This window comes from Brassica oleracea, chromosome C5 (genome assembly GCF_000695525.1).
Source record: "Brassica oleracea var. oleracea cultivar TO1000 chromosome C5, BOL, whole genome shotgun sequence".
NCBI classification, from domain to species: domain Eukaryota; kingdom Viridiplantae; phylum Streptophyta; class Magnoliopsida; order Brassicales; family Brassicaceae; genus Brassica; species Brassica oleracea.
The window spans coordinates 28684627-28702010 of NC_027752.1; the positions used below are offsets into that span (position 1 = coordinate 28684627).

Sequence of the window (17384 nt, forward strand, 5' to 3'; positions counted from 1 at the left end):
GGGGGGGGTGTGTGCCCAAATCATAAACGCTTCCAAAGAAGAAGCAACATAACTTAACATAAGCAAATCAATACTAATAGAAATAGAAAGGTTGGGTCTTTTTTTCAGTTGAGAAAAACAGAGAAGTTCGATACTAAAAAAAAGATTCTCTTTTCGATTTTAGAAAGGATTCCTTAGAAGATTCGGTTGATCTTTCAGAGGCTAGACCGGGAAATACCAATGTCGGCGATTGAGAAAATGATAACAAAACGAAAAAGAATCAATAAAGTTCATACCTTTCAAGTGCTGTGTGCTTCGGTGAAGAAAGAAACTAAAGTAGGCGAGCGATTGATTACGTTCTCTGCTTGCTTCGAGCTTTACGAAGGAAGGAACGAGAAAGGAGAGATTGTTTCTTCTCTGTGAATCGGTTAAAGTCTCTTTTCTTCCTTGCACAAAGTGTGATGATGTTAATAAAAGGAAGCCTGTAATTTACTATCAAAATGGGGGTGGTGGCGCAGTTGGCTAGCGCGTAGGTCTCATAGCTATTGAGTGATCCTGAGGTCGAGAGTTCGAGCCTCTCTCACCCCTTTTATCGTTTTTGCCATTAAAAAAAAAATTAAACTCCATTGACCCAGTGCTTTCTTCAATCCTTGGGTAATAGTCTCAGATGCTCTTAATGAGGCAAAAAGTATTCTGGCTTATTCTTACGTCAGTGTACTCTTGTCTATTTTGATACTCTTCATATCGATGGACAAAGTCGAAAGTGCTCCTCTCTATATGACCAATCAAAAGCAAGCGCGATTTCTCTCTATCCTGTCCAGGTGGATTTATGGGTTTATTGTTTTCTTATTGTTTATCTCTCTCTATTCGGATTTATTGTTTGTTTCTCTCTCCTCCAATACGGTCCGTACTGGGTTTGGCACGAGAGGAGCTCTCCTGCCCTGAAATCGAAATCAGCGATTCTTCAATTCTAAAGGAGACTGCGTCTGCTCGCTTGGATGCTGAATCATTGAGCAATGGATCCCCAACTTCAGGTAAAGCATTATCTTGGTTCTGGTTGTTCTAAAACTCGGCCGCATCACCGATTACACGGCCGAGAAAACGGTAATCGGAGATGGAGCGTGGCGAGTTCATGCATATCGGTGATGTTACGCAGTGGTCCGATTTGTGTCCGCCTGGACCGTGGAAGTGGAGAACCCGGCGTGTAAACGGTGGTGATTTCAGACCTTTTCGATGGCTGGTTTGGATGATTAGCAAACGAAAAAGAAAACCACGTGCTCCAACATTTTTAATTTATTTATTTCTTTATTTTTCACAAGCCCAATCAACCATAAGCCCCAATTATACAATTAATTCTAATTATATTTTTTCATACACTTAATTATTATGCTTTGCATGTATTATTTTATATTAAAAATTATATTATATAAATTATAGTAAAAATATTTTAATTTTGATAATTTAAAGATAAATATAGTTAAAATATATTAAACTATTTGTAATGGATGTGAACTAAAAGAAGTACAATTATATTCTGTAATCTAATTGGTATTATTTATAAATCTATAACTTTTAGTACTAATGTATTCTTCATAAACACGTATTATACAATTTTTTTTGTATTTTACGTATAAATTGTGTATTATACGTATAAAATGTATGACTTTAATAAATATTTATTATATAAATTTTTGGATTATATGTTTAAAATGTGATATTTTACATATAAGAGTACAAAAATTTCCGCCCCGCGTACTCTCTGATTTTTTTTTCCGCTTTTCCAATAAATCGCTAGGCCCGTGTGTGCCGCACGCGTAGCGCCTAGCGAGTTTCCGAATAAGGGTCTGTATCTTATAACCCCATCAATGAGACAGTAGATTTCATATTTGGGTTGTCAATTAGGGGAGAATGGGAAAGTGTGGGAGTTGGGTGGTGTGTGGAATTGGATAATCAACAAGAAAAGTCGGGGATCAAAGCTGAATTTCCCGAATGAATTGGTTGAATAGTGTGAAACTGGTAGACTAGAAAAGTGTAAGTAGGTGAAACTTTACTCCCTGACAAAAATGTGTAACAAGATATAACTTAGTATAACTTCAATAGCAAAACTGGATAACTAGGAATAACTTTAAGGGTTTAATTTTTTTTGTACAACAGATAATGAGTTATTCTTCTACAAACATACACTTTGACTATGATGGACATTATGAGAAATCTGGAGATGACTCAGAATGGATTCCAAGCGATGGTCGTTTGTATGCTATATCCTTTAAGACATCATCATTGGATAATAGTTCCAGTAACGGAGCAACAATCAAGAGGTGAGAAAGAAAGTTCATATGGTGGGAACTATAGTGAGCTTGCGAGTGGATTACCCGAAGTTGAAGTTAATCCGGGTGCAGTCACTCTATTTACTCACATTGAAGAAGCAGAAAGATATCTAGCGGGTGGTGAACGGGTGGATAATGTTGTTAATGGAGAAGGCGACGAAGGGGGCATTGGTTTGGATAACATGGACATCGTGGAGAATGAGGGCGACAAAGGGGGCATTGGTTTGGATAACATGGACAGCGTGGAGAATGAGGGCGACGTGGATAACTCTATGGGTGTTCGTCCAATTAGCGACTATATTGAGCTGCCACGTGTTGCAAAAGAAATTCCAGTGGTTAAAGAGAGGGAAGATGGTTTGGGTTTTCAGTTGTTGCAAGAATTTCCGAGTAAAGAAGCTGTCAAAGATATTATTGATAGAGCATCACCGCAGAACTGTTTTGGAATCAATATCGCCAACTCAGATAAGAGTCGATATGTGGTGAAATGTCGGGGAGCAGCTGAGGGTTGTAAATGGGTTGTGAGAGCTACAAAGATAAAGAATTCTGAAGCGTTCTCGATTAGAACATACACAGGGATGCATTCATGCTCTCATGCAACGTCATTTACTGGAACGAAAAGAAAACCTACACCAAGATGTGTTGCAGCTATAGTGCATACGAATTATCCCGGACTATATGAGACACCAACTGCGAAAACCCTGGTCGGTCTGGTGCAAAGGACATTAGGTGTGGACGTGTCGTATGCAACATGTTGGAGAGGGAAACAACAAGCTGTTGCGGATTTGCGTGGTAGTCCCGAGGAAGGATACAAAAGATTGCTTTCTTATTTGTATATGTTAGAGAAGGTGAACCCAAATACAAAAACAAGTTTGTTATTGGATGAAAACAAAAGGTTCAAATACCTATTTGTTGCGTTGGGAGCTTCTATTCAAGGGTTTGAATACATGAGGAAATTCATCACTGTGGATGCAACTTTTCTGAAGACTGTTGAAGATGGTGTTTTAATTATTGCCACGGCTCAGGATCCAAACCGTCACCATTATCCTATAGCTTTTAGTGTCGTTGATGGGGAGAAAAATGCAAGCTGGAATTGGTTTTTCACAACGCTGAAAACTGTTATACCGGATTCGACGGAATTGGTGTTCGTTTCAGACAGAAATACAAGTCTCATTAAAGCCGTTGCTGAAGTGTATCCGATGTCTAAACATGGGTATTGTATATGGCATATATCGCACAATGTGAAAGGTCATGTCAGATACGGTAGGGACGAGGTTGCAGAACAATTCAGGAAAGTTGCACAAGTTTATTCAGAGGCTGGGTTTGAACAACAGTATCAAGAGTTTAGGGAGAGGTATCCATTGTGTGCTATGTATCTTGATAAAACTGTCGATGTCAAAAAATGGGCGAAGTGTCATTTCCCCGGTGCAAGGTACAACATAGACACTTCTAATTGTGCGGAGTCTTTGAATGCTCTATTTGAAAAGGCACGAAAGATGTCTTTACTGCCTATGCTTGATACAGTTATTGATAAAATGGCTGAGTGGTTCAACAGACATAGGAAGGATGCAGCAGCCGGACCGTCGTCTCGAAAATTGGTTCCTTTAGTGGAGAACAAAATGCATAAGAGAACACCGAAAGGTGAAAAACTACAAGTGACTTCGCTGAACACTTTTAAGCTTGAATACAGTGTTATTGGAAAAGACGGGAAAACTTATTTGGTGGATTTGCAGAATAAAACGTGAAGTTGCAGGATGTTTGATAGAGATAGATACCCATGTGTCCATGTATAGACCAATAGAGTTGAGTGACATGTATGATATAATATCGCATTATTACTTGATTAGTTTGTGGGCTTTGGCGTATTGAAGGACTATATATCCAGTCCCTCATATGTCTGATTGGATCATTCCAAAAGAAGTCGAGGAAAAGTGTCCCTTACCTCCAGACTACAAAAAAAAGGGAAGAACTCGAGAAAAAAGGTTTCCTTCGGCAGGAGAAAGGCGGCCCCGCCCTAACAAGTATGTGCCGAATAGGAATTTGGGTCGCTGGTTCAACTGCTCGCAGGGAACAGAAGGATCGTAAGGAACACAAGGAACACAAGGAACACAAGTAACACAAGGGACTCAAGGGACTCAAGGAGCGCAAGGAACAGAAAGGACTCAAGGTACACATGGATCACAAGCGACTTAAGGAACGCATGGAACTCAAGGAAAACTTTGTGAAACCTGCGTTATATTATACTTGGTGAAAAACCTGCGTTATATTATTGTAAAACTTGGTGAAACCTGAGCTATATGTTTGTAAAACTTTTTGAAACCTGTGTTACGTGACTGCGTTGTATGATTGTACAACTTGGTGAAACTTCCGTTATATTATTGATGATTTATATTTCACTTTCGATCACGTTACTTGCACTTTAGATCACGTTACTAATTCATAGTTCTGAAATCCGGATCACGTTAACTGGAAATTTTTAATATCTGGATCACATTTTCTAATAATCGGGGAGGAAATACATTGTCATGATATAGTTTTTTCGTAGACATTACATTGTGAGATTAGAAAAGTTATATATATCAAGAAATCAAAATTATTTGTACATGTCCAGATCAGAAATGCATATAGAAAACATAATATAGCTGGTATAACCATAACACTAATCATCTAAGTACAGTAAAACTAAAACAATTGCAAAAAACTAGAAAAGTATAACTTTAATGGTTTTTGTATAACTACAAACTATGTGAAACTATAAGCACAGAAACTTTTTCCCGCCCAGCTTTTCAAATTTTCCCACCCATTTTTTTGAATTTTGACTCTCTCCAAAATCGATGCGGAATCGAATGAATCCCGAATCGAATCGACTCCTTGTTTTTTTGTTTCCCCCATTCATTTATCCACTATTCACTCTCTCTCTAGATTTCTCTTCTCTCTCGAGATTTCAGATTTCTCTTCGAACCCTCTCTTCTCGAGCTTTCTTCTTTCTTCTTAACTCGGATACTCAGAATCATGACTCATCCATACGAGGAGGACAGGGAGATGAAGGATTTGAAGGATGACATCGACATGTTTGGCTTCGTGGCGGATGCCGATTGTGGTATTCCGACCAGATGCCCTTGTGAGGGGGGGGGAGAATCATCAACGAGGTGTCACGGGATCCGAAGTATCAAACCGATTTTGACACTTTACCAGGGAGAAAATACTTCACTTGCAAAAATTTCGAGGTAAATTTTGGATACTTTCAGGTTTTATGTACAGATTTTGATACTTTCAGGTTTTATGCGTAGGATGATGGCTTCCATTTCCGTCAACCATGGATCTTCGGTGTCCAGGAAGAGGTTCAAATATTAAGGAAGCGTGTGGATGTGATGGCTGCAGAGATTGCTGAACTCAAGTATAAGCTTACCCGTCCGAATCCTACCAGTCCATGACATGCGTCTAGTCCACGACATGCGTCAGCGCTTAGCAAGTCTTTCTTTTGTTGTTGTCGTTGTGTAATATCTCTGTTATTTGCTTAAGGATGATGTTGAGAGATCGGATCATGTTCCTATTATCTTATGTTATGGAATAATTGTTATCCCTATTGAAGACTATCTATTTCAAAGTTTCACGAAGTAAGACTAAGATGAAAGTTTAACTTTACACAGTTTCCCATACTTGCTCTTTTTGCTCTTTCACGAATTACGTTAGTTTCACAATGTAAGACTATGATGAAAGTTTAACTTTACACAGTTTCTCATACTTGCTCTTTTTACTCTTTCACGAATTACGTTGGTTTCACGAAGTAAGAGTAAGATGAAAGTTTAACTTTACAGAGTTTTCCATACTTGCTCTTTTTGCTCTTTCACGAATTACGTTAGTTTCACGAAGTAAGACTAAGATGAAAGTTTAACTTTACACAGTTTCCCATACTTGCTCTTTTTGCTCTTTCACGAATTACGTTAGTTTCACAATGTAAGACTATGATGAAAGTTTAACTTTACACAGTTTCCCATACTTGCTCTTTTTGCTCTGAAATCAAATTACTTTAGTTTCACGAAGTTAGACTAAGATGAAAGTTTAACTTTACACAGTTTCCCATACTTGCTCTTTTTGCTCTTTCACGAATTACGTTAGTTTCACAATGTAAGACTATGATGAAAGTTTAACTTTACACACAAGAAAGTCATAGGGAAATTCAAGGAAGTCATACAAACCGAATAGAGTTCAAGGATTTCACAACGTCTTCTTACCTCCCTTCTTTGGCTTCTTGTTCTTTCTACCTGCCTTCTTCTGGGCTGCCTTCTTCGTCTGCTTCTTTTCATCTGCCTTCTGCTTGGCGTCCTTCTTTTGGGCTACCTCCTTCTGACCTGCCTCATTCTGAGCTGCTTCCTTCTGAGCTGCATCTTCCATCTTCTGGCCTCTTGTCCAAATGGGACTCCTCGCGTTATTGCAAACCTTTGGCTTTTTCGAAGAAAGTAATTCTTTTCCATCATCTTTTCTCACCCTCTTCTTTTTCTTCTTCTCAGTATTTGTCTTCTCAAGTATCTCAATCTCGAGCTTCTCAGCCGCTGCAGACATCTCTGCAGTATCATCCATGTCATCATCACCATTACCATGTTCACTCTGCACTTGGTTTACAATAGCGAGAACACTATCATCCTTAGAACCACCATCTTTATCTTCCTCCGATGAAGTATCACCACCATCTTCCTCCGATGGAGTATCATCACCATCTTCTTCCGACGGATTATCACTACCATCTTGGTCGGACGAATTATCAGTTTCCCCTTCCGACATCAGTTCACTCATTCTGGGAACACTCACCCTAAGACTTTTCACTTCGTTTTCTACAAGAGTTAGCCGGTTAGACAATGACTTGACTTTTTTGTTCACTTCCTTCATACCATCCGAGATTGCATTCATAAGCCGACCTTCCATCGCTTTTAAAGCCTCAACTCTAGGAGCCTCCACCGAATATGCATCAGTCTGTCCAGATTCTGCATTATTGGATCCTCCACCAATAGCAGGAATGGTGGGACCTTCAACCTGAGCTGTACGAGCCGCAAAATCGATGCCGAACTGTTCTTCAAAGAAAACTTGTTTCTTCCCTTTCTGTATTATCTTGGTCCAACGATCGACTGCTGCATCATCGTTGTCATCGGCCCATCAACTTTCCTTGCCCATCCCTATGCTTTCCAGAAGTTCCTTCTCAGCCGTTGTTTCTACCAAGATACTCGCAATATCTTGTGCCAAAGACACATAAAACATTACTTACCTTAGTTTCACCAAGTTTTCATAAGTCTATTCTTCTTGTTTCGACTACACAGAAAACATCAATTACCTTACTATCACCAAGATTCACGTTCACTTCATTCAAACCGAATGCCTTGGTTCCACCTTAGCGTTTGTACTATATCTTGCACATCCGCGGGCAACCAGGGCGTGCACCATTCACACTTTCTCGGAAATGGTTCCTCAAGCTTGGAATTGCCTCAAAGGCCAACAACTACGAACATACAACAAAAAGACATTACCATCAACTTAACAATAAGACAACTAAGTACAAGAGAGCTTAAGAATACCTCCAAAGGAATAGGAAAGCTTGTAAAAACCCAACTCGTCGGCACAACCCCGTTGCATTTCTCCAAGAAGCTAGAGACATCCTTCAAGTTATGTTCGAATGCATACCGCCCCCAAGGGAACTTTACACACGCATCTAGGTCATCAACAACAGTCTAGAAGAAACTGTCCACAGGTGATGCTCCCTCTCCACTCTTTCGGCCTCCGACGAGGATAGTGGCTAAGAAGTACAGAGCGGCCATCTTTAGACGATCCTGAGATGGCTTTGATTTCATTGCCAACATCTGCTTCTCCAGGTCAGCGTATGTAACCCTTTTCCCTCCAAAATACTTGTTCATGAATGTTGTACCACCCAACCTCTCATGGTTGGGGGGATACTCATGGCAGTATAGTCCAGAAATGAGTCTGAATTCTCTGAGAGAGTATCGGATTGGGACGTCATTAACGATAAACCATAACTCATACTTCTTCGCTACAGAAGCTGATCGCAAAACGAGAAGCCACATTCCCATCCACTTCTGCTTTCGGTTTTTAATATGGAAGAAATGTTGGAACTGTGGGTGCTCTACGAACCATTCCACCTCGTTCTTTTTCAGGATCGTTTGTATATTTCTTATCGGTGTGTTAATGTAACATTTTCCTGAAAGCTTTAAAGACTTTTGATACTGGCTTGAAGGAAAGTGCATCTTCAGCGGTTGCATGCCTTCTTCTTCGTCATCTAAAATCTGCACTCAAGTGAAAACCGGATCACGAACGACATCTTACGACCATCAACTTAAAGTTTCACAAACTTGGACTTAGTTAAGCAATCATAAAGTTGAAGTTTTTCTTGGTTTCACAAAGTTTGTACATCTATATTGTTGAAGTTCAACTTAGATTTACAAAGTCATCAACACACTACAACTTTTACTTTGTTTCTCAATATTACACTAACTCGACTCAGTTTCATGTTCTCCTATTTGAATACTTACCTCCTTTGCATGCGCCTCATGTTCTCGTACTGATTGGGTCGTCCTTTCTTCAGCTTCTTCGTCATTTCTTCGGGGCTCCATTTCATCTCCTTCTTTGGCCGGCTCCTTCTCTTTTTCTGCGGGTTCCTTCTCTTCTTCTCCGACTTCCTTTTCTTCGTCTCTGGCTTCCTTTTCTTCTTCTCTGACTTCCTTTTCTCCTTCGTTGTCTTCTTCTACTTCACTTGTCTTCCTCTTTATCACTAGATTCCTTCTCTTCCTCTTTATCACTTGCATTTTCTTCGCTTTCATCTGCATCTCGGAGACTTTGCTCGGTTTCCGGGGCGACAGATTTGTCGATGGTGCTTGGGTTTGCTTCATCCTTACTTGCTTCTCCTGATTCTAATTCTGGAACCATCGCCGTTTCTTCTCCTCCTACATTACTCAAGTTGTCTTCTTTCGCCTTTGGATCGCCTCGATTCAACATTATTTGGGTTTTGATTCTCGATCGAGGACTCGCGATTGAGTAGGGTTTTCAGAATTTCAAGAAAAAGGCGAACGGTCGAGACATGGAGAAATGAGTTAGAGACAGTGAAACCTTGCCCTTATTATTCTTTTTACAAGTTCATTTATTACTTTACTTTTTAACCTCAATTTTCAACCAATAAGGAAAAGAAAGGGGTTGTGATAAAAAAAATAATAAAGAGAAAAAAAGGAAAATATATTCGATATTTCAATTTCTCGAAGTGGGTATCCAATTTTGTTGGGTTGGTATTGGGTTCGGGTTTGGATGGTACCAGGTAGAATTGTAATTATCTAAGTTTCTCTTGGTTTCGTTATCTTTTACCAAATTTTTCTATTTAAATAAAAATTTAACAAATCATTAAAAAAAGGAGGAGTATTGGAGAATATTTTTTTTTTTGAAGAGCACTGGAGCAATTTCTCGATCCTTATCGTGTTTGCTGGAGAAAAAACGGATCTGAGCCCAATTCTTGCTCTCGGAACTTTCTTACCCTTCTTATCTTTCTATGATCGTTAATTTCAACGACGGATTTGCTCAGGACAGATACGTAATTTAATAGTGGTTGCCTTCGTTTACTCTGCGAATCGAAGGCAAAAGGCATCGTGAGATTTTTTGATAAACGGACGTGATTCAGTATCTATCTAGATGCATAGAGGGCAATCTCTTGATTCACTAATTTAGGGTCGCATAGCGAGGTTACTCTGTTTCTCTTAGAAAGCTTCTCTTCTCTATTGTGGGGTTGAATTTAGGGTTTAGTTTAGTCTTTTGTGTGAGATGGATAGGCCTCGGCATAATGATCAGTTAGCTGTGAAAATGATTGGGAAGAAGATAAAGAAGGAGACTCCTTTACACCTACCCAATGGTTACACAAGCAAGAACCGCTTAAGAAGAAGCATTGTTCCACCGCTAACATCTTCCCCGAAGATTAGACCAGCTGCTCTGATAAACCGGCCCCATGATGTTCCTCCTCCTCCTGCCATGACTCAACCAACTCATAACTTAGCTAGACCACCAATGATGGGTCATGCAGACCAGTTTTGGTCCAATATTGCAGCTGAGTCTCCTGTCTCGTTTTCTCTTCAAAGCTCATCAGGAGATTCAAGATCCAGTGGAAACCAAATGCAGCAATCTCATCAGTATCAATCCCACTCGCCACTGATATATAACAAGAGTCTTCCTTCAGCTAGGTTCAGTGGTGGCGGGATATTGCCTACTCCTGTCTCTGTGTGCATTCCCTCTCCTCAAAGCTCGTTTGGAGATTCAGGACCCAATAGAAACCAAATGAAACCATCTCATGACTATCAAAAACCACCACGGTTCAATGGTTCTGCATCAAGTGTACCCATTTTGCCCTCTCCTTGGTTCGACGGTCCCGGGATATTACCCACTCCACCAACAAGTTTCACATCCTCATCAATGGCTCAAGCTGGAATTCTCGGTCCGGGCAAGTTTCCTCGGCCTCCTCATGCATCTACTGGTCTTGTTTTCTCGCCATTGCCATTTGGAGAGAATACTAGTTAAGATGTTCTGTCTTTTTTCACTCTACTCGTTAGGTTAGTGTGTGTACTATGAACGATCCCATTTTTTGTATTAGATAGTTGTTGTCAATTTGCGTAAGAGAGAGATGAAGGAAAAATAAATTAACATTTTTTTTTAATTTATTTGTCTCAATAAGATTGATATTTTGAAAGGCTTTCCTAAATCATTCGTTTTGTATGTTGAGAACGAAAATTTAAATTGGATAATCAAATATCCTCAGAATCATTTTCATATTTTCTTTCACTATTAGTGTTTGATGATTCCCATAAAAAGATATTTGAAGATCACAATCGTATTGTATTTTAAGAGGATTACTCCATGTTATTCATTATTAATTGTTCAGAAACGATTCAGGATTCAGTTGCTTAACCCTTAACGTTTGTGATTAGAAGGAGAGAAAAAAATTTCAGGGAAATGTCTGAGGTTACTAGTAAAGAGTCTGGTATGCACTTAGTTTCTTAACCCTTTTATTCTCAAGATACTCTATTTTTCTTGCTATATCATACTTCATGTGTTGCCATGGTGTGTATTAGTTATTTTATTATAATTATTCCTAGGTGCAAACCCCTCTGAATTATATGGGACGCATACATGGAAAATTGAGAAATTTTCAAAAATAAGTATGCCAGAGATCCGTAGCAATGTTTTTGAAGTTGGTGGCCACCAATGGTAAATGACATTTTCATCTTCTCCTCTGGATATATAATAAGCTTGAAAACTCTTTTGATGTTTTCTTCTTTATCGCAGGTCTATTTTAGTTTATCCAAAACGCTGTGAAGTACCAACCCATCTCTCTTTGTTTCTCTGTGTTGCGAACTGTGATAAACTTCTTCCAGGTTAATAGTATTATTGTCCCTTTAGTTTTCTTCATTCTCCCTCGATCAACAAAACTTTAATTGATTCATTTAAGTTTAACATTTTTGTGACAGGTTGGAATCATTTTGCTCAGTTTACTATTTCTATGGTGAATAAAGATCCAAAGAAATCAAAGCATTCAGGTTACCTTTTGCATCTTTTATTTTTCCTAAATTGTCACATTACACTTAGATAAACTGAATACATTTCCTTGCAGATACATTACACAAGTTTGGGAAGAAAGAGCATGATTGGGGATGGAAAAAGTGTATGGAGTTACCTAAGTTACATGACGGTTTCATTGATGAGTACGGCTCTCTTACAATAATGGCTCAAGTCCAGGTCATTAGGTAAATCTGTGTTTATTATATCATGGCACCATAAACATGCAGCCAAGTTATCTTACAATTGATTCTTGCAGAGACAGGGTGGACCGACCTTTTCCCTGCCTTGATGTTCACTATAGGAGAGAACTTGTTAGGGTTTATTTAAAAGAAGTGGAGCCCATTTTCTTGAGTTTTATGAAAGAGAAAAGAAGCAAGTTGATGGAGGACAAGACCAGATGGGAAAGGTATAAAAGTTTCCATGTTTGTTAATTAATAGCAGATTTGTATATATCATACTATATAACAAGGAACGGATCTGGTGCAGCTTATGTGCCTTTTGGTTAGGGATGGATCAAAAATCAAGGCGAGAGATGTCTCGAGAGAAAATGGATGTGATACTAAAACTAGTTGTGAAACATTTCTACATCAAGAAGGAAGTTACATCCTCTTTGGTGATGGATTTCTTGTTTCATGGGTTAAACTCTCTTGTATGGAGTAGTACCACCCAGGAGAAAATACTACATACAATTACAAGACAAATGGGGAAACTCCTTAAGGATGATTTGGATTCTTCAATATTGAATGCTCTTGAAGAAGAACCAAAGAAAGAGAGAGAAACTGATGTCAAAAACTTGTCAGATCCAATTGTTAGTGTGGACAAAGACATGTTTGTTTTAGTTGATGATGCAATGTTACTCAGGGAGAAAGCTGTTCTTGAGCCATTGCCTGATGAGAGTGGTCCACAAATCCGTACGGAGGTTAGTTTCACATTGTTTATACGGCTCCATATTTGATTAGATTTTTTTCTTATTATTATTTTTCATGTGAATTTCAGGTTGGTAAAGATGGAGAGCGTGAGGATGAGAAGCGATTAACTGAGTTTGCTAGACGCACGTTGGAGGTATTTATTCTTGATCATATCTTATGCAACAAAGTTGAAGGTGCATATAAAGAAGCTATTGCATTGAAAATGCAAGAAGAGCTTATTCGTGAAGAAGAAGAAGAAAATCTTAACAAGAGAAGAGTGAAGTCAACTAAATAGTGAAGAAATAAAGAAGTTATTGCATTGTTGGAAACGCAAAGTCAATTAAATTTCTTTTAGTGTTTAATTACTATGACTTGTTTAACAGTTTTATGGTTCTGAGTTTCAGACATTTTCTCAACAAGCACTTTTATTTTTGGTATTGGATAAGTTACGTTTCAATATGCTGGTTTTGGTTCATTTGAATTTTATTATATAGTTCTTATATATTTGAGAAAAAGACAAAAATAGCAATAAATCAAGTTTTTGTTCCCAAACTAGCATTCAAGGTCAAAAGTCACAAAAATAGCACTTAATGTTTTATCAAAAATCACAAACTTAGGGTTTAGAGTTAAAGGGTGGGGTTTAGGATTTAGGGTTTAGGGTTTAGAGTTTAGGGTTTAGGGTTTAGGGTTTAGGGTTTAGGGTTTAGGGTTTAGGGTTTAGGGTTTAGGGTTTAGGGTTTAGGGTTTAGGGTTTAGGGTTTAGGGTTTAGGGTTTAGGGTTTAGGGTTTAGGGTTTAGGGTTTAGGGTTTAGGGTTTAGGGTTTAGGGTTTAGGGTTTAGGGTTTAGGGTTTAGGGTTTAGGGTTTAGGGTTTAGGGTTTAGGGTTTAGGGTTTAGGGTTTAGGGTTTAGGGTTTAGGGTTTAGGGTTTAGGGTTTAGGGTTTAGGGTTTAGGGTTTAGGGTTTAGGGTTTAGGGTTTAGAGTTGAGAAATGAGATTTTGGGGATAAGATTTCAAATTTTGAAAAATAAAAAAATTAAAATTTTCAAAGGATAAACTTAGAAAGGTGCTATTTTGGTCATTTTAGTTTTGGAATGCTATTTTTGTGATATAAACTTAGAAATGTGCTATTTTGGAGATTTGCCCTATATATTTGCTGAGAAACTATAATTATTAGACTTTTTCCTATTGCTGTCACAATTAGATTTTTTTTTAGTCCGGGACCTAAAGGACGTTTTTAGATCTTCTTACATTTCATGTTCTTTGATGCTATCACCATCTGTTTATTTTCTCCATCTTCAGATATTCCGGAACATGGTATCCATGAAAACAAGAAAGAAGCTTGTGTTTATAAGCTTTGTTTGGATGGTGATGATTAACATCATCATTACCATCTTCAAATGTAAAGTTGTTTAAATTAAATCAACTCTTTTTGTCTCCCCTAAGTAATTTTGAACACAATCACCAATGCCACATTAACACTAATAAACTTAAACTGGCTTACAATAGTAGGCTAACCAAGACCTTGGTTTGAAGAACACAAACTCAATCCAACATCTTGGTTTGATGAAAACTGAAGCACAGTTCCGTGGAAAATACGTCTAAAATTAGAAGCAAGAGACTGAAGAGACAGAGAGAGGGTAAGAGAAGCTGTTAGCATACTGAAAGGAGAGTGTCTGTCCAGGAGAAAGAGGTTGACCATCATTGACCAGACAATCATCGTAGGAGAGTCGCCTGAAAACTCTAGGGTTAACCAGTCTGACCGAGCTGAACCAGCCACAACTGACGTGGATCTCCGTAACGCTGCAATCAGAGGCACATGCGTTTATGATCTCAACTGTAAATGCTGGTACTCCGTTTGGAAGTGGAACCGTTGAGCCTTGAAAGACAACAAGATCATCTTTTGAGCATTCTTCTCCTATCCTTTTGGTCCCGTCGCCAATATCTGAAAATATCTCCGAAGATGTGTCTTCAGGGTTATCAAAAAATCAATAAATAAAAAGACACAGAGACTGGTCTTATATGTATAAACCCAACAATGTACATGCTTAGTTAACAGATATGTTGTGAAAACGTGTCTTTAGAGTTTGTACAAACATATATAAACACTGAGACTGGTCTTATATGTGAAGCCAATACCTATGATGAATCATTATTATCGTAAGGAAACGTGATGAAATAGTCTGAATATTTCTCTCAAGGGTTTCATAAAACATAAAAAAACAGAGACTGATCTTAAAGTTTATGTGTGTCTATGAGTTACCCGGAGATAGCAGAAGCTTTCTGGAGACGCCGGTGCGGTTTTTGTATTTGGAAATGAAGTCTCTTACATCGCTTGTATCAGTGAAATCTTCCAAGGCATTGCACTTCATAACAACTGCAACAGTGACAAAATTCAAACATGAAACTGGTGTATAAGTGACAAGGAGAAGACAAAAGAGAGAGGGATATAAAACTGAACTTACATGAAGCAAGAAGAGACAGCAATAAGCCAAGACCTACGAAGAGGACAAGCTGCTGTTGGAATTGGTAGAAGTGTTTCATTTTCTTGCAATGGCCAAAAGATGTGGATGCTTCTTCTCTGTTTTATAGATTGTATGGATACACATGCATGGTGGGGAGAGAGAAAGAAACTTAAGAAAGGAAACTATGTGATTGCATGCATGTCTGCTGGTTCCAGAAGGTATTGACCAATCCCTTGTTTCGTCTCAAAATTTATCTGCCTCGAGATTCAGACAAACACAAGTATTACCAATCTTTTGTTAAAAAAAAGTTTGAATAAAGGGGCTGACAGAAGGTGGTTGAGTCATTAACTACAAAAAACCATAATAAAACCACCTATCAACAAAACTTTTGAATAAATGTTCTCTTATGAGAAGTAGTAAAAATCTTGGCAACTTGGAAAAGGCAGTGAATTATATATAACACTTTGATAGAGCTAAGTTATCTCCTCAACGTCCAATCTAAAGAGGAGGAATTATTGTAGAGCAAGAAAGGAGTATGTTAACAAGAAATGTTTTAGAGTGATGTTTGGCACAAAGTCATTATTCCACATGGTATGGGTACATTTACAGAACATAGAAACGCTCAAACTCAGAAATACAAGATAGGATCTCTTTGATTGCCTGGACTTTGGTTGGTTCACGTGGTTTCTATAATCATTAATCTGCAGTTGAAGCCAACCTTGTTCCATTGAAGCCAACCTTGTTCCATTGATACATGAAGTGGGAGTAAAGACTCAACTAGAACATGTTCATATCTCTTGGTTATCACAAGTACAAAAACAATAGTTAAGAACAAAATGGGAGAGGTCAAATCTTTCATGCTTTCTATAAGTAAAAGCATCACGTTCCTTCAACAAGCCTGAAATCATTGGTAGTCCTATGGAGGCAACACTCTTTTAGAAGAGGAGAGTACAAAATAAATCCCAAGCATCAATCCATTTTACAAGCCTTCATGTTCAAGGACTAATAAGGTGGATGATGCTTGGGATTTATCTTGTTAATACCTGACAAAAGAGTGAACGAACAAGAAACGCAGAGCTACAATACATCATTAGAGAAAAACAACCTATCAACAGTTAACATAGATCCATTCATGAGATTATTATAAGTCACTTCGTTTCGGAAAGCAACAGTTGATTACCAAACGTAGTGACTTATAATACTCTCATAAACAGTTGAGTCATTAACTATTTTAGTTATATAGTTCTCCATAGAGACCGGATCCAAATACCCTGAGATCCGTTTCCACCTGCAGATATTAGATCAAAACATCATACTTCTGCATCGAGGTGAACTCAATATGATATATCAAGATTTATCAAGAACAGTTGATCTACCTTCTCCGATGAAGAAATTACTTTCTTCGCAATCGCAATGGATAGAGTCGCAATGGATAGAGTCTTGGTTGAGACCAATCTAGAGCTCTGTTTCGTAAGTGACGATGTAAACGGCGTACGGCCTGCCCTAAAATAGAGTTCGTTAAGAGTGGAGGAGGAGCGTTATTTATATCATAGGCCAAGGCGAGGAAACCGGTAAAGCGACGGGTAAGTCAACCCGGTTTACATAACTCAATGGAAAATAAACCGGTTTGTCCTTGATACGGAAACTTTCTAAAAAGAGTGTTAAGATTTATTACATTTTCAATTTTCCACATAATTATAAACAAACTACTAGAATCGGAAATGTTCCTAGTATGACATGAACGGAAATTTCAGAGAAACAATCAACTTTGCATATGAGAAGCTGATATCTTTTATATACTAAAGCACAAGTCACATGACTAATAAAATTATGACACATGGATTGTGCTTTAAAATTAATTGGAAAAACAAAACTAAATGCATCACTAATATAATTTTCTTCTGATTTAACTGTATCATCGGTTTTGTTCCTCATTCTCACCCACGATTCTACCTTTTTCACTTCGTTTTGAAACCACGATGTTCATCTCTCTCATATAAAACTGTTTATAACATAAACTAATCCTTTCTTTAAAAAAATTCTTCTAACATCTTGACTTTCTCAAGGTAACAAAACAACTAATCCTTTCATTTCTCCTAAATTCAATTTTGATCTT

The 17384-nt window shown here is 38.1% G+C and overlaps 6 protein-coding genes, 1 long non-coding RNA gene and 1 other non-coding gene across 8 annotated transcripts in view; 4 read left to right on the forward strand and 4 right to left on the reverse strand.

Annotated features, from left to right (window-relative positions):
- The window catches only part of LOC106292867 (rho GTPase-activating protein gacV), a 3433-nt gene extending 2961 nt beyond the window's left edge, over nucleotides 1–472 (reverse strand). Inside the window, exon 1 of the mRNA XM_013728538.1 lies at nucleotides 276–472. The gene's annotated coding sequence lies outside the window, so the exon portion shown is untranslated. The remainder of the gene's footprint in view (nucleotides 1–275) is intronic.
- A 10-nt stretch (nucleotides 473–482) lies between these two features.
- Nucleotides 483–567, forward strand: TRNAM-CAU. The gene is given in 2 exon segments: nucleotides 483–520; nucleotides 532–567. It is a non-coding gene; the product is annotated as a tRNA-Met (tRNA).
- Nucleotides 568–2173: 1606 nt separating this feature from the next.
- Nucleotides 2174–4048, forward strand: LOC106344915 (protein FAR1-RELATED SEQUENCE 3-like). The gene has a single exon (XM_013784207.1). It carries the CDS (start codon nucleotides 2174–2176, stop codon nucleotides 4046–4048), a length of 1875 nt encoding a protein of 624 aa, XP_013639661.1.
- A 2473-nt stretch (nucleotides 4049–6521) lies between these two features.
- On the reverse strand, nucleotides 6522–9196 carry LOC106344916 (uncharacterized protein At3g43530-like). The gene is made up of 5 exons (XM_013784208.1): nucleotides 8840–9196; nucleotides 8042–8593; nucleotides 7871–7990; nucleotides 7725–7794; nucleotides 6522–7426 (listed from the first exon to the last, which is right to left on the reverse strand). Exons 1-5 carry the CDS (start codon nucleotides 9194–9196, stop codon nucleotides 6522–6524), a joined length of 2004 nt encoding a protein of 667 aa, XP_013639662.1.
- Nucleotides 9197–9735: 539 nt separating this feature from the next.
- On the forward strand, nucleotides 9736–11043 carry LOC106293111 (protein HAIKU1). The gene has a single exon (XM_013728788.1). The coding sequence runs from the start codon at nucleotides 10113–10115 to the stop codon at nucleotides 10857–10859; it is 747 nt and encodes a 248-aa protein (XP_013584242.1). The 5' UTR covers nucleotides 9736–10112; the 3' UTR covers nucleotides 10860–11043.
- Nucleotides 11044–11164: 121 nt separating this feature from the next.
- LOC106293110 (MATH domain-containing protein At5g43560) lies at nucleotides 11165–13100 on the forward strand. The gene is made up of 8 exons (XM_013728787.1): nucleotides 11165–11319; nucleotides 11435–11546; nucleotides 11625–11713; nucleotides 11807–11875; nucleotides 11950–12082; nucleotides 12154–12303; nucleotides 12384–12816; nucleotides 12894–13100. The coding sequence occupies exons 1-8, from the start codon at nucleotides 11292–11294 to the stop codon at nucleotides 13098–13100; spliced, it is 1221 nt and encodes a 406-aa protein (XP_013584241.1). The 5' UTR covers nucleotides 11165–11291.
- Nucleotides 13101–14365: 1265 nt separating this feature from the next.
- LOC106294197 (TPD1 protein homolog 1) lies at nucleotides 14366–15519 on the reverse strand. The gene is made up of 3 exons (XM_013729780.1): nucleotides 15269–15519; nucleotides 15067–15180; nucleotides 14366–14748 (listed from the first exon to the last, which is right to left on the reverse strand). Exons 1-3 carry the CDS (start codon nucleotides 15345–15347, stop codon nucleotides 14411–14413), a joined length of 531 nt encoding a protein of 176 aa, XP_013585234.1. The 5' UTR covers nucleotides 15348–15519; the 3' UTR covers nucleotides 14366–14410.
- Nucleotides 15520–15804: 285 nt separating this feature from the next.
- LOC106293705 lies at nucleotides 15805–16764 on the reverse strand. The gene is made up of 2 exons (XR_001260602.1): nucleotides 16645–16764; nucleotides 15805–16556 (listed from the first exon to the last, which is right to left on the reverse strand). It is a non-coding gene; the product is annotated as an uncharacterized LOC106293705 (long non-coding RNA).
- Nucleotides 16765–17384: the final 620 nt, after the last annotated feature.